The sequence below is a fragment of the Paroedura picta genome, chromosome 9 (assembly GCF_049243985.1).
Source record: "Paroedura picta isolate Pp20150507F chromosome 9, Ppicta_v3.0, whole genome shotgun sequence".
In the NCBI taxonomy this organism is placed as follows: domain Eukaryota; kingdom Metazoa; phylum Chordata; class Lepidosauria; order Squamata; family Gekkonidae; genus Paroedura; species Paroedura picta.
The window spans coordinates 30,571,887-30,598,648 of NC_135377.1; the positions used below are offsets into that span (position 1 = coordinate 30,571,887).

General features: G+C 41.2%; 2 protein-coding genes across 2 annotated transcripts in view; one reads left to right on the forward strand and one right to left on the reverse strand.

The window, feature by feature from the left end:
- STAU2 (staufen double-stranded RNA binding protein 2) overlaps positions 1 to 26,762 on the forward strand; it is a 321,968-nt gene that overhangs the window by 200,987 nt on the left and 94,219 nt on the right. The gene's annotated exons all lie outside the window — the stretch shown is intronic.
- Positions 10,506 to 26,762, reverse strand: part of RDH10 (retinol dehydrogenase 10) — a 32,746-nt gene continuing 16,489 nt past the window's right edge. Inside the window, exons 3-6 of the mRNA XM_077352142.1 lie at positions 17,615 to 17,713; positions 14,703 to 14,848; positions 14,131 to 14,262; positions 10,506 to 12,017 (exon numbers count right to left, since the gene is read on the reverse strand). Of these exons, the coding sequence (XP_077208257.1) occupies positions 11,894 to 12,017; positions 14,131 to 14,262; positions 14,703 to 14,848; positions 17,615 to 17,713 (501 nt within the window). The 3' untranslated portion in view covers positions 10,506 to 11,893. The remainder of the gene's footprint in view (positions 12,018 to 14,130; positions 14,263 to 14,702; positions 14,849 to 17,614; positions 17,714 to 26,762) is intronic.

Consider the following 26,762-nt stretch of genomic DNA (forward strand, 5'->3'; position numbering starts at 1 on the left):
AAAGCAATGATTACAATAAATATAGTGGATCTCTCCTTGGTGCAGTGCTCCCTAATCAAGGGTTCTGACCTTGCCTACCTGTTCTTTCCCTAGACCACAGAAGCCACTGAAAAGACTCTGAATGGAAAATTCCCTTCAGGGAAATTTATCACTCCTAACTCAAAAAGAAGGTGAAGTGCCAAATCTCCCATGAATAGGCTGGTAAGAACTGCTGCATAGTAATCAATAGCCATGATTTATAAGAGCTTGAACTCTGGGATTAGGCTTTGTCATTTCCCAGCTCTGTCTTGACTCCATCATGACTATTGGACCTGAATTTGAGATCATCATGAAGAGCTGGGATCAAATTAAAGTGGAAACATGTGGCTGAAGTCAAAGAAAAAAAAGTGTGTGGGGGGTGTCTGTTTAATATATAGCAATATATTGTGCTATCCTTCCAGGATTTGGTTTACATTTATAAATGAAGGTAATGTTGCACATACACATTTAGGTAGGCAAGAACCAGCCATGTGGTTGAGCATAACTAAGAAACAATCATGTTGTAGCTGAAATATATATAGAGAAGGGAAGGATTTGTATACCCCAAGTGCCTCACCATACTTTCCTGTCATGAAGGATGAGCCATCCATTGTCATGCAGAACAATTTATCTGCTTGCAGTGTAATAAGGTCTCCAAGTTGCGAAACATTGGATTTCCACAAAAGAGGGACTGGCCATCATTAGCTGAAGGCTTGCAAAGGATTGTCCTGTGGACCTTAGACCTAGTCCTTATTGGCATCAAGTCACGTCATTGTGTCATCAGGACTGTTCATTTAGTTTAAATACCGGCATCCCACTTTTCTCCAGATCAACAGGACACCAAGCAACTTAAATCAACATAAAAACAAACATCACAACAACAGACATTACAGACCTTAGGAAGCAGGCCACAGCCTGCACTCATGGGCTACCAAAGGCATGAGAAAAGAGCTTGGTTTTACAGAGCCTCCAAAAACAGCTCTTCCTCACATCCTCAGGATGCCCATTCCACAGCATGGGGTAGCCACAGAGAAAGCATGAGTTTTAGCAACATCATTTAGATCTTCCATCCCAACTGGTCTGATTATCATCAGCTGCTCTGTGGTTATCTCTGGGCAGAAGAGGTCTTGTAGAGATCAACACCAGCACTAGGACTATGGACTGAACACTAGACTAATTGGCCACCACAGTAAAGTGTTTAAAACTTTGAAACCCTCTCAACATTCTAGCTGCTGCATTCTGTACTAATTCTAGTCTTCAAGGACAGCCCAACATGGAGCTACAGTTTTATAGTAGTTCCATTTCAAGATCACTGTGCTGGGAGTTAGGAAAGCTAGGCTGGCTTAGCCCCCCCCCCCCCCGCCATTGCACAGTTTGCATTATAAAGCTGACAAAAGGCACTTTTGGCTATCTGGTTTATCACCAGCATAATGGCTGGATCCAACAGCACTCCTAAACTCATAACTGAACTGAACTGAACTGAACTGAACTGAACTGAACATAAAGTCATGCTATTCAAGCCAAATAGCACAACTCTTCATATTCTCAGCCTTCTGTCACCTCTATCTCATGAGGTTTGTGAGTTCCATTGGAGCCAGCTCTTCTTCTAGAAAAGCCGATAAATCAGGCGGCAGAAAGTATCATGTCAGCTTTATATGACACAAGAATTGTCCCCCTGATTCTAGCCCCCGCTGATATAGGTTAACTAATCCATGCAGTATTCTCTTATTTACTAGTCCCCATAAATTTACTACCACCCTGTAATTAGAAGCTGATTTGAAAAGCCCCCTAACTTTAGATGTTCTACAAGTGCCATTGTGTGTGAGGGAGAGGGAATGAAGTCCTGAAAAGCTTCAATCCATAAGCAGATAACGGCATTTGGCTCCCGGGATCCTGGCCATTTTGTTTTGAGCAAAGATGTGTGTGACATGGTCATAAGAGGTTTGAGGATTCCATATAGCATTGTGAAGCTGTTTTGAAGGAGAACAGACCAGGATAACAGCAAAAAACCTCCAGGCAACCTGGAACAGGAAGCACTACAGCTGTAGAAACTGCACTTCCCAGAGGGAATTTCAGCATTTGCTCCATCTTATTCTCTCAGGCCTTGTGCACATTTAATTTTTGTGCTTCCCAGCCATCTCTGTCCTTCAGTTTCCTTAGTTTAAGAATATTCAGCACACCAGATTGCCTTATGGGTCTCATGTGAAAGAGTAAATTTAGCTCCAGGTTCAACAATTCTGTAACAAAAGCTCAGCCCCCAAGGTGGTTCCTAGGAATGCTGACAATATTTCTACATCTGACTGGTCAGGTGCAGGGACAGGAAGAGAAACTGAACCAAAAAAAAAGCAAAACAGCATAGATTTTGCCAGCAAGTCAGGAATGAAGGTTGATTTACTCCTACAGACAAAAAGGATAATTTGACTGCCTGGTTCTGTGTGCTATATTTACAGATAGAATCTGCTCCTTAAGACTTTAAATATTTTTAAAAATAAAGGGCAACTTTGAGACAACTTTCTGGTTATGACTTTGTATCTCTCATACTTGGCAAAGAGTCTTGATTAATTAATTTTTTTGCACAACTTTCACCAATGCTTGAATTCAAGATTTGGTGGCATGTCTCATTTGGGATCTGTTATTGTCAGAACGTGACCCTTTGTGATTTTTTTTTCCATTGCAGGCATTAGGCTTCTGAAGCTCTTTGTGCTTGGTGCAAAAAACAAGAATATTAAGCCTTGTCAAACACAATATGACATGCAAATAATAGACAGAAGATAGGTTTCCAATATTTTTTCAAAGACCTGATAATATCGTAAACTGAGTTGTGTAAAATTCTGTCATGTTGAATCCAACCTAAGACAATTCTGCAGAGTTTTCAAAACAAGTTATAAGAAGAGAGGGGTTGCCATTGCCAGCCTCTGCATAATCTCATATCTAAGCACCTGTAGCAGGATGGCACAATGCAGTCAGGTATGGTATTCTTACAGTAGTGCCATAGTTTGGCTGCAGGTGTAATATTTATTTGAGTGTAAGTTCTTTGCATACAGTGGGAAACATAACCAAGATCAGGATATTTCTGAATGTTTTAGGTGGTGTAAGTTTTACAAAAATATATTATGCTTAGAGATAAATTGGAACAGTGTTTCATGACAAAACACTGAAGCGTATCTACTAGAAAATGATTCACAGTCTCACTAAACTTCGACTCACAGGATGCTGAGAATGATTGTGTTAAACTGGTATAAAGCTGATAATTATTATTAGCATATCCATTTCTGTTATTTCCATTATATAGCCATCTATGCCTTCAGAAGAGGGAAAAAAATGGCAATAAAAGCAAAGAATTTGGAGGGGGGGTTGTCCTTGAAAACAGGCAGAAAATTCAAAGACTGATGAATAATCTGGAGTGTGTTATAGACATGTTCTGAGAAAATCCTAAGGGTTTTTAGACAACCAAAGCTCTCCTCCAGCATCTGAGTCACAGACCACTAGCTTTCTTGCTCACTGAGCTTCCGCTGTTTCTCAGATTTTGCTGCTATGTGGGCTCTTAATTGGATTAGGAAAACAAAGGAGCCAGTTATCTACGTCTCCGAAAGAATAATCCAGTGACAAGTTTTGCAGAAACCATTACTTCAAATCACTACTGGGTTTGGAATGCAATTCGGTTGACCTTCGCAAATAGGATTCTGGGCTGAGCATTAAGCACATGTGGACATGCTATAAATATCTGGAAGGACTTTTGTATATAGAAGAAGGGTATTCTACCAACGCCCCCTCCCCTTAGCAAAAAATAAAATAAAATCCTCTGCTAGGAAAATGTTGCTTTTTAGAACAACATGAAACATTCCTTTTAAATATATTCAAGTTGGTAGCCATGTTGGTCTGAAACAAAAGAACAAAGTTTAATTCTGACAATTAAATTTTGTTGGTCTCAAAGGTGGATTCAAATGTTTTCTGTTCTTTTTATGTGTTCATTTGTATTTTTTTTCATTGTGAAGACACATTGGCACTACTAGCCATAGCAGTTATACAGCTCAGTGCAAGGCAGACCACACCTGCTTCAAGCTACAAGCATAGGTGCCTTTATACAGCTGTGTGAAGAAGTTCAGCAGATACCAATTTCTTTGCTGTGGCATACAGGAAATGACTGTTTCTAAAGGAAGTCCAGGGTTGCTATGCAGAGGCAGAAATTGCAAACCACCTTTGAATGTTTCTTGCCTTGAAAACCCTATGGCGTCACCATGAATGTTGTTGGTTCTGCTTCCATATGGCTTGTGGACTGTAAGAAAGACTGACTGACGGACTGACGGACTGACTGACTGGGTCACCATAAGTCGGTTGCAACTTGACAGCACTTTCCATCACCAAATAACATCACATCAACTTTTACATGTGGGTTTCCTACACAGAATGAATGAGCAGCTTCCTTCAGTAGGAAGGATCCATCTTATTCCGCACAAGACAGGGAACTTCCTTGATCTGAAGATATGGTGGCCAAGAGTGAGAAAACTAATAATTCTGGTTTTCATTAGGGTAACATGGATTCTTTTAAGGACTGCATTAGCATTTTGGTATCAATGGATTATTGCAACATTTATGTTTCTAGTGAACGTGGAAGATACAAATTCCTATTTGGTGTGTTTTCCATGAATAAGGCTGATTGTAAAATGGACCAATAGACCAACTTAACACCAGGGATTAATTAGAACATTGTGCATTACTGTGTGTATTCATTAACTCATGAGTACTTTGGCTTCATGTATTTTTGTAATTTATATTCCCGTAAGAGTGTTTCAAATGACTGACTGAATTATGGAGAGTCCTTTGAAACAAAGAAGTTTGGTCATTTATGACGCTGATTATTGTCTAATAACACATGTGCTGACATTGTTTTTGACTTTATTCCCCATTTTGTTCACATTTGGGGTGGGGAGAATCTCTTTTTGAGATTTTGTTTGGTTTTGTTTTGCTTTTCCCAACCAGTTTGTGCAAAGTATGCCCCATAACAACAGGTGACTAGAAGAAATCTTTTTTTTTGTTGCATTACCAACAGCTTCTATGCTTTGTGTTTTCTTTAAGCAGCTGTGTACAACTATTCTTTCAGTAAGCAGCAGTATACAAACAGCTCCTCGTCTTTTAGTAATCTCTCATTAAACTTATATACACTAAACGGCTACTACTATATAGCCTGTAATCTCCGGTATTTTTAGCAATTCATTTCAGTTGTGAGTGCAGTCTATACGCTGAAAGTATTTACAGCTGCTGTTTCTATAAAGATTACATTTGCCTGCAAGGACTCCTTTTTCAAAACTGAATAGCAAGTACTGAAGATTTATGCGTTTGTGTTTTAACTTCTGAGGATTTTTTGCAATCCCTTCATCGCTCTCCCTTCATCGCTCTCCTACTGACTAAGGGTAGAACCAGACTATTCCATGAGTTCTACTGATACTTGGCCAGCATCAGAAAGATTTTCTGCCAACACACATGATGACTCAACAGGGCACGATGTAGTGATCAAAAGAGCCCCATTGTTATCTAGCTACCAAGATGGGAATTATACCAATCTGCAGTTAGTTACTGTGATTAGACTGCATTTTAGAACAGATATGACCACATACTTTGACTTAAGTTCTGACTTCAGGGTATTTGGGCACAATGTTCCTTCTAATCCCCCCCAAGTGGAGTAGTTCACGTCCTGAGCAGAATATAACTGCTGTAGTCTTAAAATGGGCAATGGGCAGTACAAGACTCTGCATGGCTCCAGACTGCTGCTGAGTGGGACTTCCTGTGTTAATGAGCAGCCACTCATGGGCACAGCTTAGAGAGAACGCTGTTTGGGCATCACATAAGTATTATGTGGGCTTAGTATGAGATTCCCCTGCCTCCAAGAGGGACTTCAAATGCAGACTTTACAGGAGTATTTTACAGGTGCTTCCGCACAGATTTACTCCATGGAGCTAGCTTTATCCAACTATAAACCTGACAGCTGTATAGTTCTGCCTACATTATATACTAAGGAATGCATCCCTCAAAGGTGCCAAAGACTTTTGGCTATTTCCTTTTATCTATTAATGGCATGTGTTAATCTTTTTTCTTTCTTTCTTTTTTTTTGCAGAGATGCTTCCCCTATCTGGTTTTCCAAGGGCTTCAGGAGAAATTGATAGGCCTGCTTTAAAGGGCAGCTGCTTCTGATCTCTTTGTGATTTCAGGGAACTGCCCGATTGCATTCCTGAGAATTCGCAGCTTGGAAGTTACATCTTTGGTAGAAAACAAAGCCAGATAAAGGAAGCTAACCAAAGAGTTACAAGCACAGATATCACTTTGAAATGTGACTTGTAAGTTACATTAGATAGGCACAGTTGTATTTGTGATACATGACCACTATATGGGAGCATAGTAGGCATTGTTTGTTTTTCAGTAACTGCCCAAGTCTTTCTCTTGCAGTTTTCATGCTGCCTGGGGGTTCAGTCAAGTAAATTTCTACTTGTTTGGACCAACATGCTTTTGCTCATTATGACATCAGCTGCTGCAGTTACATAAGCTATATTAGGGACTGCCTAGATCTTCATCATTGACTATCTGTGATAAGCATCCAAAACTTTTCACATTTTTACCTTTCTAAACATCCACTTATTATACAGCTTATGGTCAACTGTTCACCCCTTGAGCTGGAGAATCCTCTGGATGGCATTTGTGAAGCAAATACATCAAATTATTCCATTATATTTATTTGCAAAATGGAGCTCTTTGCCGAGTGGACACATAGATTGTGACGGTGAATGTGGCATGGCACATAAAGCAGCACCTATTGGTTAGTGCCTGTAATGCCCTGAGTGACCTACAATATTTCATGAAAGTCTTGATTTTGAAATGTATTATCTTGTATTCATTCTTCATACGTAATAGGCAGTTTGACCTGTCCAACACTTGAGCATGCTGAACATTTGCTTTGGGATACTAAACAATGGTGAAATGATTTACTTCTTAAGTTTGAACTTTGGAGAATTCTTTTTGTCTCTAGGGCACAAAAAGTTGTATCTTAAAAAAAAAAAAAAGGCTGAAACCTACGTGTCTGCTGAATAATTTCCCCCAAAGTGTGGGGGGAAATGTCAGTAACTTTATAGCAGGGATCAGTCATTTAACAGGCATACAAGCAGCCATATTACATATCACAGATTTATAGACTTCTTTCTTCAGGAAAGTCCACTGTGTAGGCACCCTAGGCTCCTAAATGGGGAACAATGATTGCCAGTTCATTGAACATATGACCTTGAAATATGTAACACAATCACACAGATGCCGCCTTCTTATTACCCAGAGGCCAAAGAAAATCCACACAGCCTCCCTGACAAATAACTCTCTAACATGAACTTCCTCCCACAACAGCCAATTCCTTCCCTCACATATTCATTCTACAAACCTTCTACATTGTCTCACTTCCCAACTAGGGAGTGAAGATATACTAAAACAAATGACAGAGAATGACTGTTGGAACCTATTTGTCCTTTCCACATGATTACAGGAATTCACTGTGAATTCTATGCAGAGTTTTACTCTGTTCTAAATTAGTTAACTTGCATAAGATTGGTTTAAATTCATGAGTGGAAAAACATGAAAGCAAGAGTGATCTTTAGGGACTGCCTTTAAATGGCAAACCAAAATGCATTGGCATAATTTTTTTCCACCAATGTTCCTTAGCATTCCAGAGGAGTGTGTTATACAACACAGTTACTATTACACAACCAAAAATATTCCAATAAATAAGAACACCCATTCCATATTCTCTTATTTAACTGACTCCAACTGATATTCATACATGGTGATATTTTTTAAAGGATGTCTGAAGGATATTAATTTTATCTCTCAATTTTTTCCTCTTTTGGAAACTTCTTAGTACAATTACTTTGCTTTCTAATGGTCATTTGAAATAATATTTAACACAATCTCTGTCATAGAACTTCAGAATCTAAAGGCACTTTGGTAATGGGAATGCCAAAGACAAAAGGCTCTTTTTCACAAAAGGGGACAGATAGCCAAAGCGGAAAATATTTGCTGACCCTTTTGTATTTACAACTGTTAACAAGTACACCACCTCAAGACACAAGTACCAAACTGGAGGTTGTAAGCAGCAATTGTGGGTGCCAAGAAAAAGCACCCCAGAAAAGCAAGGAAGGTGGATTCCTCCTTACCCTACACGTGGGCTGCTGAAATATTCTGTCCTGCTCAACATTCTAACAACAGGTGCCTGCTATGTATTGACTCAACAACCGTTCCTCCCTCAACATTTCCTAGCAGTATCTCTCACAGAACATAGTAAGTATGCACAGAGCTAAATCCCTGCCTCCACAAGATATGCTTACTGACTCAATGTCATGCATGCTGCTTTAACCCCACATACAAGTGACGGAAACAGTGGAAAGAGCCACATTTTTTGCATGATTACCAGTCATTCCAACTGCAGCCAAACACTAATGCTTTATTTTGCCTTGTAGCATCAAAGACCCATGGAGCTACCTAAACTGTAGTCAGTGTTATAGCACAATTACCTACAAAAGTTGGCCAAATACCAACACAAGGACAATGTTGTGTTCCCCAAAAGTCTCTTCTAAATGTGGGACCCCTCGGGAAATGGAAATATGTAAGATCTAGAAAAAACATCCAAGGTGGTGGCATTTTCTGAAATCCATATTATAGGCAGAATGCTTGTGGCCAGTTGTTTTGTGTTTGTTTGTTTGTTTTTTGGTACTACAGAACATTGCTTGGGAGGGAGGGGAGTATGGCAAAGACCAATTTTGTCAGATCTTGGAAGCCAAGCAAGGTCATTACTTGGATCAGAGACCACAATGAAGACTCTGCAAAGGAAGGCAATGGCAAACAATCTCTGAATCTCACTTGCCTTGAAAGCCCCTTGTTGGGGTCACCATAAGTCCACTGATACTTGACAACATTTTACATATATATACAACACTACTCGTTATCATTTTTGTGTCTCCTTTTATCTTTTCAGGCAGCATTCTAGCAGGAGTAGAGGCAAGGATGAACATTGGCCAAGACTACGAAACAAACAGCAACAGTGCCCAGTGCATATCTAGCTGCACAGCTGTGTTGTTTCAAACGCTCTTGTTCTAACCATGCTCCTGTACAAGGTGACTGACACAATAGGATCTACCATGAGCATGCAGTAATAAGAACATATCCGTTCATGGTTCTGCTGCCTTCCAGTCCACTTTCCAAAGCTACAGGACCAAGGAATGGCAATACCATTCAACTGAATGGCCATCAGAACTCCACACGCTTCATACATTTATTGGGGTTTTAGTGAGGATCTAAGCCCACTTCCTGTCCTACTTAACATAGAGCTGGGTTAATTATCTACTGTTTGTGGTTTTGCTCCAGCAGAGAAAGGACAGGCTCCTTCAGGTTCACTATCTCCCACAACTTTTCTGGCTATGATAAACTATTACACTGAGAAAAGATGGAGAACTAGTGTGGCTGAGAAGAATACCAGTGACTAGTGGTAATGACCCTCACAGATACAGAAAGAAGACAGCTACATGAGAATGTGCTAAGTAAAATAACTAAGTAAAATAACTTGAGTGTGAGGTGGCCAATCAGCAAGAGTTGTCCTTGCCTACTAAAGAGTTGTGATCATGCAAAAACATAGCTGTGTTTGGACTACTTCCCAGGCCGTCTGGTAGCATGTTGGACTTCAAAAAAAGGAACACCAGCCATGCTAAGCATGTGCTGTTCCACAATGCTATGCCTTTTCCTGCAGTTTTTTCTGACTTGATCTAGAAGTCTGATTTCAGGGTCAGTGTTTCCTTCATGAATATGTTCTCCCAGTGAACTCTTGGGGGAAGATTATAGAAATGCCTTCTGTGAATATGCAGCTGTGAACATACAATTCTGTTGTTGCTGTCATAATGTCTGTGTCATTCCTCACTTTGCAAAAAGCTTCTTCTCAGGTTGCCATTACTCCTTTAGATGCCTGAACCTTTTTGATCAAAAAATCTTCAACTTTTCATGTGAGATTTTTCTGCCCAGTGAGATGGTTTAGTGGCCAATATGAATAGAGGATATGAATGCACAGCTCTAGAGTTCTAGGAGTGCTAGTTATGGGGGATTCTACAGGGCTTGCTGCAGTCCTTCACGAAGTAGAGGTCTGTATCTTGCCTCATCCCTTGTTTTGTGGGATGTCAGGAAAGTGTGCTAGCATCAAAGTGCATTGGTTAGCTGTTTCCATACATGACTGGCATGACAGCAGTATGTTGCTCCATAACTGATGAGTGTGTAGATGTCACAATGGACTCTAATGCTTCTTAAAGTTGTTTTTTTTTAGAATAACTCTGCTGAGAAAGCATAGGAAACCAGCTAATTACCGTAGTTCCGTACCAGTGTTGGTTATGTTGGTATCAGTGTGAGGTTGCGTTTTTTGGTGTTGAATTGATACCTAGAAACTTGCCAGGATTTACAACACATACAAGTCACTGTTAAAAGAACAAAGTGGCTCACTTTAATCACCACAGAGGCTGGTCACTATTTAACATGACATTCTAAAAAAAAAGGTCATCACAGGATTCATTTTATAGTAATTTACAAGTAGATGGTATACATTTAGATATAGAGGTAGTTCACCTTTACAATATTCCACTAATACAGATTACCAATTTGAAGGCACAAAATTCTTTTTACAAAAAAAATTGTAAAAATGTCTTCCTGCTCTACAATGTGAATACATTATTTTAAAAAAAGTTTTTACACCTTTCCATCATCCAACATTCAAGTTGCATTCAGCATTGTTTTAGCTCTAGAATTAGTTGGCACAAAACCCATGACTTGCAATTGTTCTTTTCCTAACTCCACTGCTTCGAGTTTTAGGCCAGAGCTTAGAGAACAAATTATATTACACAGTGCTGAAGGGTGAAGGGGGGGGGGATAGTCTTTAAGTGTCTTTTTCTTTTAAGTTGTGATCTTATACATACTTGAGAGCAAACTCTGTTGATTCAAGTAAACATATGCAGGATTCACAATATGACAGCTTTAAAAGCAATGAAGGGTTAATGTCATGGATTGATTCTTAGAAATGGGAGGAAACCACGGCTTGGATGACCCAGACTAGCCCGATCTCATGGGATCTTGGAAGCTAAGCAGGGTCAGCCCCAGTTCATACTTGGAAGGGAAACCACCAAGGAACTTCAGGTTCACTATGCAAAGGCAATGGGAAACCACCTCTGTAAGTCTCTTGCCTTGAAAATCCTATGGGGTTGCCACAAGTTGGCTGCAACTTGATGGTATTTCACACCCCCACCCAATGGGAAGAGATTAATCGCACAGTTTTGTTCTGAAAGGTTTCTGAAACATCAGTGTTACTTCTGAATCAGAGAGATTTAGGATCAATACATGCAGATGTTACATAGGAGAATTTACCTCATAGGCTAAGTGATCTCCTTTGGAACACTGCACTGCTAAATTACATTAGGAATTACTGCATAATTTAATACCACAGAAAAGTTAAAACAGTTTTTGAAATAATTATATTTGAATTGTCATCTTAGGAGGAATTCATACATAGGTTTATTTCTACAAAATATTATTGTGGCTAAAGTTACTGTACATTTAGCAAAAATTCTGAAAAGACCAAAGGTAACCACTATATTTTAAAATTCACTTTTCTTATCATGTTTCCAAGGAACTGAGTTACTTTATATACAGTATGTAAAAACAATTATATCTCTGTCTACTATACAAGTAAGAGACCCAAGAGAATGCCACAGTAAAAGGTTTTAATGATTGCATCAGCTAAATGCAAGTGCACTTCACAATTCAGTTATAGGTTTTGATCATAAGTCTGCTGCGAATGCTAGTCCGTCGTAAAAGGTTAAATCCCATTTTTTGCTTCATTGTTATTTGTGGCCTGTTTGCGTTGAGCAATGAAAGGGTACATACACTTGTCTGCTCCTAAGAATCGGTACATACACACGACAGCTTCAAAAGGCAGGATGCTACAAAGAGAGGGGGAAAGAAAGATAAAGAACACATGATGTACATTTAGTAATTGGCAACTGATAAAATCTACAGATGATGCATTCATTTTACAAAGACAGACATCTAAAGGCCTGACCTAGTCTGAAGTTAATGAGGGTAGCAGAGGACAGCAACTCCTCTCTTCAAAAGGCATAGTCAGAAAAAACAGCCAAAAGAAACAAGGTAGTGGTTGAGACAGACGTTGTAATGCTTTTGTTTATTTGCTTTTGAAACCTCTGACCTTGTCCTCATGATCGTCTCTTGAATAAGTAAACAAAACACTGAAGTAACCAGGCAGACATGGAATCCTTTCGGTTGAAAGATGTCAAAGCCGATAGGCTACTACATTTATAAAATGTGGGATAGGATGGAAGATTTGAAGACAGTTTTAAAAGTTCTACAGTGTCTCTTATATGCAACGCAAAAACATGTGGCATTGTTTTACAGGGTCCTCCCCAGATGCATACAATCTATATACACTTGTGAGTTCCCCACCAGGAACTTGATTCTCAGGAGCATGAATCCTGATTCAGATCAGAACAGTGGCATGAGGGAGAGATCTTCAAGAAAGGCAGGCTTAGAGTATTGTAGCCCTAGGCAGCTGTCTTAGAGACCCACTGGCGGGCAGAAGCAAGCGCAGCCAGCCAAAGAACTTCTGCCAGTGCCGCAGGGTCCACTTGGCTCAGACCCTTCAGTGGCAATAGGGATAGGGGCCAGCGCCCAAGTGCCTCCTCCGGCATTGCTGTCAGTGTGTGGCCCCCTGGGTGAGCTGCTGAGCCAAGTGGTTCTGCAGCCCTGGTTTGTAGCACCTGAAGGTCGCTCACTATGGCTTGTTCCAGAGCTATTTCCTCTTCCTGGTATGTTTCTAAGCTTCAGCCTTACTTGTACAATTTTTCCTGACCTAACGCAGCCCAGAGAGGCTGTTATTTAGTTTGCTGGGAATCCACATGTACTGAAAGAATATAGGCTGGTTTCCCTGTGGGGAAAGCTGGATTTCCCCAAAGTCATTTCAGATTGGTGCATGTGTGTGTGTGTGGGGGGGGGGGGGGACGGGGGAGCACACATAAGCATTCTCTCCCAGTACATTACAAGGCTCAACTAGATGCAACAGTGTTCGTGTGGCAGACATAGAGATGCCACCACCACTTTATGGCTGAAGCACCCTAGCTGAGCAAAAACCCAAGCCAAGCAGTCTTCCCTACCCCCCACTGAGAAGGCTTGGAAGCAGCATTGGGGGAGGTGGCAGCAGAGGTAAAGGACACTGCTTGCCAGATGACAGAGAGGCCCCTGTCTGCTTCTTCAGGGCCCCGAATATAATACTGGCTTATTTTATGGGGTTGCTGTAAGGATGACAGGATAATGTGAACCAAGTGCTTTCAACAGCACTAAATATTATTAATGATGCAATCTGTGCCACACTTCTCAAGAAAGAAACAGGAGAGTGCAATCCGCAATTGAACCTAGAGGTGCCAACTCCAGTTTGGAAAATTTCTGGACTTAGGGCTAGGGTTTGAAGAGATGAGGGAGGCCAGCAGGGATGCGATGTCACAGAGTCTGCTCTATGAAGCTGTCACTTCCTCTGGGGAACTGATCTCTGTATTCTAGGAGAACTCCAGCCTCAACTTGAGGATGGTAATCCTAATTTAAACCATGGTTTAGAATACAGGTTTGCAGGCAGGAAACAAATTTCTGATTTGCGAGGGTGCCTGCATTTAGATGTTATGGAATTCAACTGGAGGCTTTCAAAACTAGGAAGTTTTCAAGTGTACTCTGTGCATGGAGAGGAAGCAGGAGGAGGCAGAAAAGAGGCCATGACCATGAGTACATGCTATGTTCATCTAGTCGCAGACAAACAGGATTGCTGTGACATCTGAATGCAGTCACTATTGTTAAAGAGGCTCTCAAAGTTAATTTTTCCTTTCCTAAAAAATGAGCAAAGGGTTATACCCTGTGACCCTGTGTCTCTAATGGAAGTGCTTCTTGTCTTGGTGGAAAACTCCTAACCCTAAAGGAAAGGTCCAGTATTACTGTAACCATATTTATCGGATATAATGCACACACATTTCAGGCCAGTATTTCCAGAATAGTCACCTTTTCATGAAAGTGACCATATACATCAAGCGAGGTGTGCAAATCATAGGCTGGTCAGTGAGTATAGCTCTCATAGCTTGCTTTACACAGTAGTCTGGTTTCAAAGGTGGAAGGAACGGCTCAATTTCTTTTCTGAAAAACAAACAAAACCTCATTTTAGAAATAAGCTCATAGACCCATATATGCAGACATAGCACATGATTCACAAGAAGTGAGGTTGATTTTTAAAGTCCATTGATTTCAGAAGAGAAAGAGATCAGAGCATGCATTTACCTCACTCTTCAAAATCAATAGCACTCAAGAAGTGCTTAACTCAGTTGTGGTGCACCCTTAAAATATCTCTATATTGGAAAATTCATTCTAGATCTGTAGACGCACCTAATGACAGTGAAGTTTATGCCGTATCAAAAGAGCAACTTAAAATTGCAGCTTGTGTTTTGCCATTACAGAAGAGAAATTATAGTCATATTTAAGTATGCTTGCAAAATGGAAAAGAAAACTTGTATGCCTGCATTTCTCTCTTTTCTCTAATTAAGAGCAGAGGTGGAGAAAAATCAACCTGGTCCGCTTACCTGATTCTGCAGCCTCTGAACATTCCGGTGTCTACAAGATAAGGGCAGACCAGGGTTGTTTTAATGCCATCTTTTTCAGCTGCCTTCAGTTCATGGCTTAGAGACTCATGAAAACCCACAGCTCCAAATTTACTGGCACAATAATCCTAGATTGTTAAGAAAGAATGCAAGCGTGAGAATGTATAACAAGAAAGAAAGGAACATATTTGAACCTACCCTTTTATGTTCCTAGATCCAAATGGGAAAAGTTATAACAAAGAACAAACATGGTTTTGATGTGGTTTTGTGCTGAAATGTCTATATTTCAAGCAGCAACACACATACAAAAACAGATTGCGTCTATGGCAAAGTCATCTGGCTGAACTGACAAACTGTCTTAAGACAAATACTGGAGACTGCTGCCCCAAGGAGTTTTGACAAAACATAATGTATGAAACTATCTAGACCATGATACCAAGTGGAAAAACCATTAACCTTACAGTGCAATCCATGCATCCTTGCTCAGAAATACTCCATAGTACGTACTCCTAGGACACCGGCCTCATATCAAATATTCAAGGTTTTTTAGAAGAAGAAGAGCTGGTTTTTATACCCCACTTATCACTGGCCAAAAGAGTCTCAGAGTGGTTTACCATCCTTCCCTCTTCCCACAACAGACATCCTGTGAAGTAGGTGGAACTGAGAGCGCTCTGACAGAACCACTTAATCAAAACAAGTCCAAGCCCACCCAGATGGCTGCATGTGCAGGAGTGGGGAATCAAATCTGGATTGCCAGATTAGAGGCCACCGCTCTTAACTACAACACCGTGGAATTTTTAAACATATAATTGCATTATACCCCTCGGATGTGATACCCCTTGCCTCTAAAGGAATATACTGCAACAAAATGACAGCTGTAAGAGTAAGGCATACTGAAATGCCAGGTCTCTTTCTTTCTGCTACCAAACTGTCTCAAATACCAAGTGCATATGGAAGAGAGAGAAGTGCAGCCAGTTGATGCAGGCACACCAGAGGAAAGGTCTGGACAGGTTTGCCAACAGACTACCTTAAAATAGGGAAGTTTATCTGAACTGCCTTCTGACAAGTTTAAATTTCCAACAGTCAGTTTCATGTGGTCTACACCAGTGGTCCCCAACCTGCGGGCTGCGGCCCGGCGCCGGGCCGCAAAGGCCATGGCGCCGGGCCGCGGCTCCCTCTCCCCGCCCCCCCCCGCAGTAAAAAACTTCCCAGGCCGCAAGCTTGCGGCCCGGGAAGCTACTTACTGCGGGAGGGCGGGGAGAGGGAATCAGGGCCGGGCCGCGCCCGTGCAGGCCGCGCCCGCTCGGCCCGATCCGCGGCTCGCGGGTGCGGCCCGCGGGCGCGGCCCGAAGCATGGGCGTGGCCCGCGGGCGCGGCCCGAAGCATGGGCGTGGCCCGCGCGGGCGCGACCCAATGCCCTGCCGGTCCCCAGCCTAATAAAGGTTGGGGACCACTGATCTACACAAATTCTTGTTTAGCCATCCAGTTTTCTTGTCCAACAGAAGATTTTATCCCAGTTGAGTGCAGTGGGCTGTTATGTAACACAAACGTTGACTGATGAATTATTGTTGTGGCAAGAATAATAAGGGGGAAACAAAAATGGGGCTGCTAAACTGGGAAAGAAAACGTGGAAACAAGACCAGTTGCCAGAAATTAAGCACCCCAGCATTGTAGATGCATAACTAATCCTTTAAACATTCTGTTTCTGTCAGTCATGAGCAACGACACAGCATGGGGCAAACAAATCTAGAAACAGCAGACTAGAAGATAGAAGAATTGGCTACTCTATACCATTTTGATTATACAACATTATCCTGCTTCACAATATATCCATGTATCTCACATTTTTCCTTCTTAAGTCTGTAAACTAAGAATGTCTTATTATGACTAGGATTGCGTGCGGTGGCGTCCGAATTGGCCATTCCAGGCTAGCGCAGCCAGCACTGCGCAGCGGGGGGGGGGGGGGGAGGGGAGGTCCGGGTGCTGGTGCTGGTGCATAACTCAGTGCACACACACAGGCGTGGACACTGGTAGTGCAATGCTGTGATTTTGATGGACTTGGACCAAAGTTAGTCCAACAGTGTCATCCTAAGAACAATTTCCTGGGAGCAAGCTACACTAACTGGACTTGAGTACAATTCTGAGGAGACTTGCTTAGGATTGCTCTCCAAAAGCATTTTGCAGTATCTATGCCAGGCTTGCTCAACCAGGGTTTCATGAAACCCAAAGGTTTCTTCGTGGCTCTGGAAGGGTTTCCTGAATGGGTGGGAGTTAATTATTTTTTTATACTTACAAAAAAATGTTAAACATTTGTTGGGTGAGTTGACCATATACGGATATATATATGACCACCACCCCCCTCCCAAAATGGCCAATGATGGTCCTCAAGAGAGTAGGAAAAGGAGGGGCCCTGGCTAGGCATGTGCACAGCTATGCTTCTCAAGGATATGCTACAATCACACCACTTCTGAGATTTCTCAGAGTCTGAAGAATATTTCAGTGGTTTCTTAACAGTAAAAACATTGAGAAAGGTTGATCTATGCAGTGGAAATGCAACCATGGGAGAAGAGAAAGCATCCTGCAGTTGCTCAGATTCCCAATGTCTATCGTACTGCTGAGCATTTCAGAATGAACTTCATATTATTCAAACTCCCCTGTGATGATAGTTTCATAGAAAGCAAGTTTCAATTATGAGCACGAGCCATGTTTGGTATTGCAGTACGTAATTAATTGGCATGTTAAATGTTCAAAAGAAACTGCATTAGTCACTCTTGAGTGCCTAAAAATCTCTACCTCTTCCCTTCAGGGGCTTTAAGCATTCAGTTGTGTTGCAAATCTGACAACAGCAAAAAGGGCTTTAATGCAAATGATCAGTTTTAAGAAATCTAACATACCTCTACTCCCGCAGTACTGAACAGGCCAAGGGAGCTTGCAACCGTCACAATATGACCATGATTCAACTCCAGCATTTTTGGAAGGAACGCTTTAGCAGTCTACAAGAGGAAGCAAACAAGAACATGTTACTTCTTAATTGTCCTTTGGTTTAAAATGTAATTTCACAGAAGATTTTGTACAGCTTAATTTTCCCCAGGGCAAATTGCAGCAAACAGAGCAGCAGTACATTCAAACGAGCCTGATAAAAGCAGACAGGGTTACACCAAAAGTCAAAAGCGTCTGTAAAACATGTTTGGTCTATCATTCTCTAAGACTCTAATTGCCAGAATAACTTAACCTTAAAAAGGCAGTTACCAAAGAGGCCCTAGATTTGCTTAATTTTAGCTCAGATCACAACAACAGAGTGGTTGCTGCGCAAATATCTCATTTAAATACTGCAACATGGAACAAAGGGAGTGTTCTGCTTCATCTGATTTTTGCTACAGTTGGCTGAGATAACCAAGTTTGATTTAGTATCATGGTCAACTCAGACACATGTTTTCCTGCAGCTCCCAGCAGCTGCTTAGGTCCACTCTGGATCAGGACTGTTGCTCAAAGTGGGATGGGGATTTAAGCTGTGCTGCTTGTGGGGAAAGGTTTACCAGCAGGAAAAGCTTGGGGGGGGGGTTGTTTTTCAGTCAGGAAAATGACATTTGGGAAGGCTTTTAAACCCCACCTCCTCCCTCACACTGCAGTAGTTCTGGCCTGAATTGGATCCCCCGGTGCCTGGTAATGAAGTTGGGTCTGCACAACAGTGAATGTATGGTCTGGCTCCCAGACAGCCTCCTAAACAAGGAAATGGTGAGCTTGCAGTCATGACCATCATAGCTTTCCCATCACATTGTATCTGGGAAGGGAGGGAGCAGTAGTAGACCAAAGGTTAGGATCTGCTGCTCTAGCCTTTATGGCACACTTACTCAGATGGTACTGTTAACTCACAGAAGCCTTTCTGCAAGGGAGATCAAATTTAGTTAATTTGATACCTTCAACCAATTGTTATCTGACAATCAAATTATTGTATAATTTGTAGGCACTTCATGCAAGGCTCTGGAAAAGCCACATACATGCTTTCAGAATAAACAAACTGCACCTTCTACATGATTGCTTTTCCCTTTATACATGGAGTAAGGGAAAGCTAGTTCTTCTTTCCACTGTGGGGTAACTAAGACTAGCCCAAGGTCACACACTAACCTTTGTGATTGCACAAGGATATGAACCTGGGCCTGCTCAGTCCTCATGGTCACTTAGTTGTCCCTCTCTCAGTGTGCCATAAGAACAGTAATAAGAATCACCTTTCAATGAGGATTAGTGGTTCTGAAGCATCTGGCACGTCCCAGCATCAGGGAACAACAACATCATGTTGTTTCCCCCCATGTATTGACATTTTCTATCAGAATAACCTAGATTCCCTTATCAGTGGCTGATTTTTAGTGGGGGCCATGCTGGCAACAGAACAGGGCAGCATCAGCCCCACCCACTGGTTCATTCCTACACAGTCATAGGTGATGGGCTCCAAGGCTCCTGTCCTTGCTTTGGAGGTTTTGGCACAGCCTGTCCTTCAGCCATCTCCGATGGTCACGATCAGTTTCCCCTATCTTGGCCACTACAGGAAAGTAAGCTGCAGAGTAATGAGGGAGGGCTCTGCCAAAGCATGTTCTGCTGGGCAGATTACAAAGGGAAGGTGTGTGTGTGTAACTGAGCCCTGTTCCTGCATTTCTAGCTAAGAGAAAGGAGCCACATTGCTGAACAGTGCAGAGAGTTGTAGGCCTTAGAATTAGGGGCTAGAATTTAGGACAGATGGAAAACATAGGGGGCGGCACTGGTATGGTACATCTCCAGGGATCTGAGCCTGAAGTTTCTAAAGCTCTAAACGAAAGCCAAGAATATACCCTTCCACCTGGCAAATTTGGTCAAGAACCTCCCTTACATTTATTTGGTTGATTACTTTTAGAAGTCTATAACAACAGCTTGTTTTATTTAGACAAACTTATTTGATAGTTGTAATTTTTTTAACATTCTAACAGGCATGCTGGAAGGCGGAAATGAGAACAAAACAAGCAATTCTCCTCCTATAATCTCATCCCATGACACCTGGATATGCCTCCACGGACTTTGCTGGGATTCCACCTGCAGAAATCCATTTGTAAGATTAAGACATCTATAATTGCTATACAGCAGTTGCTTCACAGCTGCTATATGCTTGCAGGAAGTGACAATGTGCTAGAATTGCTTTTCTGCCAGAAAAAGTGCAACTGTAAATCAGAAGTGGCTTAATTTTTAGGTTTTTACACTTCAGTTCTGCACAATTAAGGATGCCTATATGGGTGACCACATTTTTCAAGTTACAAATGTTTCCTTAAAGATCACAATTCTGAATTGCTCAAAGATTAACAAGCTAGTATTTTACTTTAAGTTAAAATTGCATCCAAACAGATTTGTTCACTGAATAATGGATGGCCTGAACAGTTTCAGCTTCATAGTTTATGTACAATAAGACTACAGCTGACTCAATCTAATTCCATTCTTATGGCGTCTCTACTTTTTCCAATCAGAGACGTCAGAACAGTTTTGCTCTAACGATTTTCACATGTTCTTGTGCTGCGTTTTTGCCTGCAGGTGTTAAATGACTAACTCAGACCACCGAACAAAATACAAAAGAGGGTTTTTTCACTGGGCAGCTGGTAGATGACAGAAGATTAGCAGGTCCCCTCATCTCAGTGCCTAGCCTCTACTGCTGGACCACTTATCAGAAAGATAGTCTTTGCTTCTTTTTAAATTAAGCCAGCTATTTTCATTTCCAGTTATCTGTATCATGAAATTTTCACATTTTTGCAGGAGAAGCATTTAGCTGCACCAATTTGTGGTAAAAAAAATTACAGGAAAAATAAAGCATGTGGTGTAAATGGTGTTATTTCCAAATACGTTTTGAATATTTTGTTCTTTTAAAACAGGAAAGAGAACTGTTTCTATACTGCATGGCAAGTTATTCACACAGAAGGAAAGTATAGGATCTAAGATAAATGGTGGAGTTGCCAACTCTGTGTTGGAAAATTTTTACAGATTGGGGGGAAGAGCCTGCTGGGGAGAGATTTTAGGGAGAGGAGAGATATCAGCAGTATATACTGCTAAACCAACCACCCTCCACAGTAAGCATTTTCTCCAGGGGAGCTGATCTCTAATCTGGAGATCAGTTATAATTCCAGAAGAGCTCCAGTTCCTTCCTTTAAGGCTGTCAGTTCTGCCTTTCTTGGATAAAACTCTGCAGATAAGAAGGACTAAGCAGGCAGTGGAGAGATGATGGAAATTGGAAGGCATGGGAGAAAGACTTGTAGTCCTACGAACTGCAATATTTCCCATCCTCAGTACTCCAGTTCTTAACAGATACTTCCTGCAAGTCTTTAAGCATAACTCTGCAGCTGTAAGGGCTAAAAAAGAAAGAAAAAAGAAAAAAAGGAATGACTTATCAGGATTCTGTGCCAAGTGTCAGATTCTGCCAAGTTCCATACACAATTCTGTGTACTTGGAAGACATGATAAACTACCAGTTTTGAGTTTGTCCCTCTTGTGTAGCTGGAAGCATCTGTAAACATCATCTGATGGGAATCTGCTTCATTTTTGTCATCCGTGCCAAAGACACAGAACTCATTTCCCTTTCTAGGCTACAGGAGAGAACGGTCTATTTCAGGACAGAATGGTCTTGGGTACAGCAAAAGCTTTGTGGGTGTGGCAGTTTTAGATAAAACTGATGGTTAAAGAATGTCTTTTGGAAGTAAGCAATGGAATAATGGTGTCTTCTGTAAGTGTTCTATGAAGATAGACTTGGTGTAGTGGTTAGGAGTGCAGACTTCTAATCTAGCGAGCTGGGTTTGATTCCCCGCTCCCACACATGCGGCCAGCTGGGTGACCTTGGGCTCGCCACAGCACTGAGAAAGCTGTTCTGACTGAGCAGTAATATCAGGGCTCTCTCAGGCTCACCTACCTCACAGGGTGTCTGTTGTGGGGAGAGGAAAGGGAAGGTGACTGAAAGCTGCTTTGAAATTCCTTCTGGTAGAGAAAAATGGTATATAAGAACCAACTCTTCTTCTTCTGTTTTGCTCTGATCTGATCAGATTACAAAGATAGTTCCACTGGAGAAAACAGCGCTCCCCAGGCTTCACCCCAAATCTCCAGGCATTTCCCTAACTAGAGCTGTCATCTGTAGATACATATTTAGCTTTCTCAATCATGGAGATCCAGAAGTGGTCTTTTTATTGCTTCATTTACTAGAATTACACAATACCTTTTAATTCAGTACCAAAAAATGTCCCCCGATAATTAAATGGCTGGGCACTGATGGATCATTTAAGTTTACAAACAATGCATTATCAATAAAAACTTTGCTTAATATATAATAAGATATTCCAACTACAAGTCTAAATGACAAGTACCACCATAAAACCAAGGTCTTTATGGAATTTATAGTACAGTGAAATGAGACTGTGAAAAAATCAATTACAGCTAGAATGAATTTAGAGATTTCTATATTTCCCTTTTCCTCTAAATCTTCTGAACCATATCATACAATATGAGTAATTCAGGACAGCTGCATTTAATTTACTGGACTTCAAAGACATTGGTCTACAAGCAAGCAAACAACGTTCTGCAACATTTATTTTGAACAGAATGATAAAAAATTAGGCACGGATGTTTTGACTATGAAAAGCCAAACGCTGTCTACTCTATTCAGCATCAGCAATAGTACAACTTATGTGAGAAAATGCTCTCTGCATATTCTGCCCTAACAGCCAAAACATGCATAAACAGACTCACATGATGCAGTAATTTGTGGGATGTACCATTCAAATATAATTGAATGATCTTGTGGGAAAGGGGAAAGCTCCATATGCATAGTAAGTTAACATTTCAGGAAGACCAGCCTAGAATCTTTCTTCTGGACATATAAATTTATTATTGTTGTTGTTATTGTTATTGTTATTATTTATTAACTTTTTTCAAAGAAATAAAAAAAGAATGGAAACAAAAATTAGACAAAGATTACAAAAAATAATAAGAGCCTCTTGTGGTGCAGAGTGGTAAGGCAGCAGACATGCAGTCTGAAAGCTCTGACCATGAGGCTGGGAGTTCGATCCCAGCAGCCGGCTCAAGGTTGACTCAGCCTTCCATCCTTCCGAGGTCGGTAAAATGAGTACCCAGCTTGCTGAAGGGTAAACGGTAATGACTGGGGAAGGCACTGGCAAACCACCCTGTATTGAGTCTGCCATGAAAATGCTAGAGGGCATCACCCCAAGGGTCAGACATGACCTGGTGCTTGCACAGGGGATACCTTTAACTTTACCTTTTACAAAAAATAATACAGTACATAATCCAAACCAGCTCCACCTTTCAACAACAATTATTCCCACTTATCCTTATCCATGGTTCCTCTATATATTTGTGAAACAGCCTGGGGGGTGGAACGTGTTCGGCTGTCCAAATTAGAATAGGACCAATCAAGGTGCAGCCAGCAAAGCTGCACCCTGATTAGCCCTGCCCCTGCAGCTCCTGCCCTCTATCCCTGGACTCTAGCCTCTTTGCTCTCAGACACCTCAGTGCCTGGAGCCAGCAGCAGTTAAGGGGAGAGGGCCCTGGGCAAAAGGTCATAGTGGAGGGTCTCCCAGCCTGCTAGGCTAACGAGGGCCTCCCAGCCTGCTAGGCTGAGCCTGCTAATGAGGGCTTCCAGGCCTGCTGACTGCCTGCTAAGGAGCTCTGTCTCGGGCCTGCTAATGAGCTGGCTAGCCCCTGCTTGCCCCACTTGATCCGGCTGCAAGGTGCAGCCCAATGCCATCTTAAGCTGCCTGTCCGGGGGCCAGGGGAAGGGACCCTTTCAAGGCCCGTTCTTAGGAACGGGCTTTGAAGCTAGTCTATTATATTCCATTAGCAACTAATTATTTCTATAATCCATGTAGTAGTGCCAATGAGCTTGAAACTCTTCAGGTGAACTTCAATTAACTACACTAGTAAGTTTTGCCATTTTGCAGTTCTCCAATCTTACCTATGCAGTCTGACACAGTCGGTAAATTCTGCTTTTTCAACTCTTGTGCCACCAATAAGCCTTGCAGGAGTGGTAGCATGAAAAAAGTATTCCTTAGCCTTAATTGGAATACATTCTGGCAGTAAACTCAGTAACATAAATTCAGGACGGAAATTTACAAGCCAACATTTCCTCTATCAACATATGAATATTAACCCAATATTTTTAAAAATTTTCACACCACATGGAAAAAATGAATCAATTGTCTCCAACATTTTTCATTATGCTTATTCAACATTCTACTTATAACCTTTGGAGTAATATACCACCTATAAAACATTTTGTACCAGTTTTCTCTCAATGTTGGCATTTTGTAAGTTTAATATTTTATTCCATAATTGCTCCCATTAAGTTAATCCTATCTTATGTTTCAAATTTTGCATCCATTTAACCATGCAGTTTTTAACCTGTTCTGTCTCCATTTCATATTTAACCAATAGTTTGCAAATCTGGCCTGAACATATAAAATTTATATGAGGAAATTTCATGTTCCTATCTCCCAGGGGACTCAACATATTTAGAACCTCACTGGCAAGTTGAATGGTACAGACCTAAGGAAAATGGCACAATTTGTTTCTGCTGCATGCATTGATTGTTTTTAATTCTTAAGGAAAATGGGGTTGTGTGGACTGAGGTCTATGCAGTATACGATGCAGCCTTTACAAAAGTTTAAATCCTGATTACTTTTCTCCTCAGCCTGCTAATACCTGCAGACTTAGTCATCACCTTTACATTCTCTGACCATTCCTTGTGAACAGACAGCTCTAATCTGAGCCTCAGGGGAAGGCAGTATACATACAAATATACTAAATAAATAAATAACTTTTTAGAAACCAGCTCATGAGATTCATGAGTAATTTACTTGCTCTTTCACAATTGTACAGTGCAGTCCTAAATAGAATTGTATCTTAAACCCAGTGAGGTCACGAAACCATTGGCCTTCTTTACTTCTCTTTCCAAAGGTGTCTATGAAACACAAAGGAAAGTTAAAACTATAGCTTCAGTGCCAATCTAATGTACAATAATGAAAAACATTGGTTCCTGTTCATTTCTCTTTTATTTTTTAAGGGCTCAAATACAGCAATACAGGTTCTAAGCTGCAGATATTCAAAAGGGGACTCAGCCATTCACACAGCACCACACGGAACAGCCCACAGAACTGCTTTTGACCCAACTAGACTCTTTACTTTCACAACACTATCATCTAGTTACCTGGCTAGGTGAGGATGAAGAAATATTCAACATCTATGACTTCATTACCCAGCTTCTTTGTCCCATTCTGACAGTGCAAAGGAACCAGTTCAGCTGGTTCAACAGCCATGAAGCAATTTTCTTTATATACGCAGAGTTGCTGCTTGCTTGATAGCTCTTTAGGACAGGCAAGTTGCAACATACTGTGCCAAAAAAATGCCAAGCTGTGCATCAAATAACAGTTTTACTCTCTAACAAATTGAATGCATTTATTGCAAACCTGCTGAAACGTGTGTTTATTCAACATGGATTTTAGTCTGGAACACTGGTTCTGGAGAAAGAAGGCAAAAAGAGAGAGAAGGGGGTGGGGAGATAGACAAACCCACAAAATATATGTGAGTAGAGAACCAATGCTACCAAAAACCCTACCACTGCCCAATGAAAGCTATTTTCACATTAGCCTTCAACATTTTCGGAATATTTTTCTGACTGTGATGTCTAGACTTATTCTAGATGTGACAGGAGGATAAGGCCGCCTATTTTGTCCTAGCTGGCATGAGCCAGTAACCTTTTCCAGTGGTCTATAGTTCTATATGAAGCATTAAAAACTTCTGCATTATCCAAAACTGCTCCTGAATATAACCAGGAGAATACTGATCTTTATTACATTTATCACAAGTTGAACATAATATTGTCTACAGTCTCCGACTCTAATGATGATAAAATATTTCTTTTGGCACATGTTTACCTGTCACTTTAATGGTTGCTATTTTCATTTCCTCATCCATAATTATTAGGAAAATGTTTATTTCTAGTATGGCTGAGGAATCCTCATTATTAGCGATCCCCAACCTGTGGGCTGCGGACCACATGTGGTCCTTCGACTAATTGGAGGTGGGCCCCGAAGGACGCCTACTCTCCCCCCCCCCGGCCCTTTACTTCATCCCCCCCCAGCCCTTTACAACACACTTCATTGTTGTGTACCTCTTTTTATGTATCTTATTTTGAAGGGATGTTTAAACATTACCATAGCGATCAGAGAGCGCTAGGGCAGTGGTTGAGAGTAGAGGAGTAAACTACCCCCCCCTACCGGGCCTCAGTAAAAGGCGTTGAGTGGTCCCCGGTGAGTGGTCCTTGGCGTTGAGTGGTCCCCGGTGATAAAAAGGTTGGGGACCACTGCTCATTATAGTTAATGCATTATTATTTTTATCCTATCTCATTTATTTTACTCTGTGCTTGTAATTTTTAGCTGTGTTTAATAACTTCTTACCAATTTTATTTTCATATTGTATTGTGGATGAAGTAAGGTTGTGAACTCTTAGTTTAAGTGTGACTTTTAAAAAATGCTTTGTTTGTATAGTTGTTATGGTTTCGGCTTCAACAAAAAACTTACTCACTCATTGAAACTTAGTTATTCGTACATTTATCACAAAGTCTACTGAAGAGAATATTGCCAGAGATGACAGCGGGTACAATCTAGCTGAGTGGTAAAAGAGGAAAGAATGGTGCTTTATAGGGAGAGCCTGCTTGTCTTTCTTCATCTATCGGGGTAAGTATTCTCTAGCACTACGAAAAGGCAGACTATAGCAAGGCAAAAAGCCCAGAGAGGGCAAAGTGAAAGATGATCGTAAGAAGCAAAACATTGCCGCAAGGAATAGCTTTTACCTTTTTCATTTTTTTCTTTCCCATTTTGAGAGGATAGCTGTTTCTGTGGGAAACAATGAGGTTCCCTGTGCCATGGCGACTCATCTGAGATTAGACAGGTGGTAACCCAAGAGAAGGCCTTTGCTGTCAGGAATCGGCCCACGTATTTGCAGTTCAGTTGGTGGTTCATAACTGAATCATGAA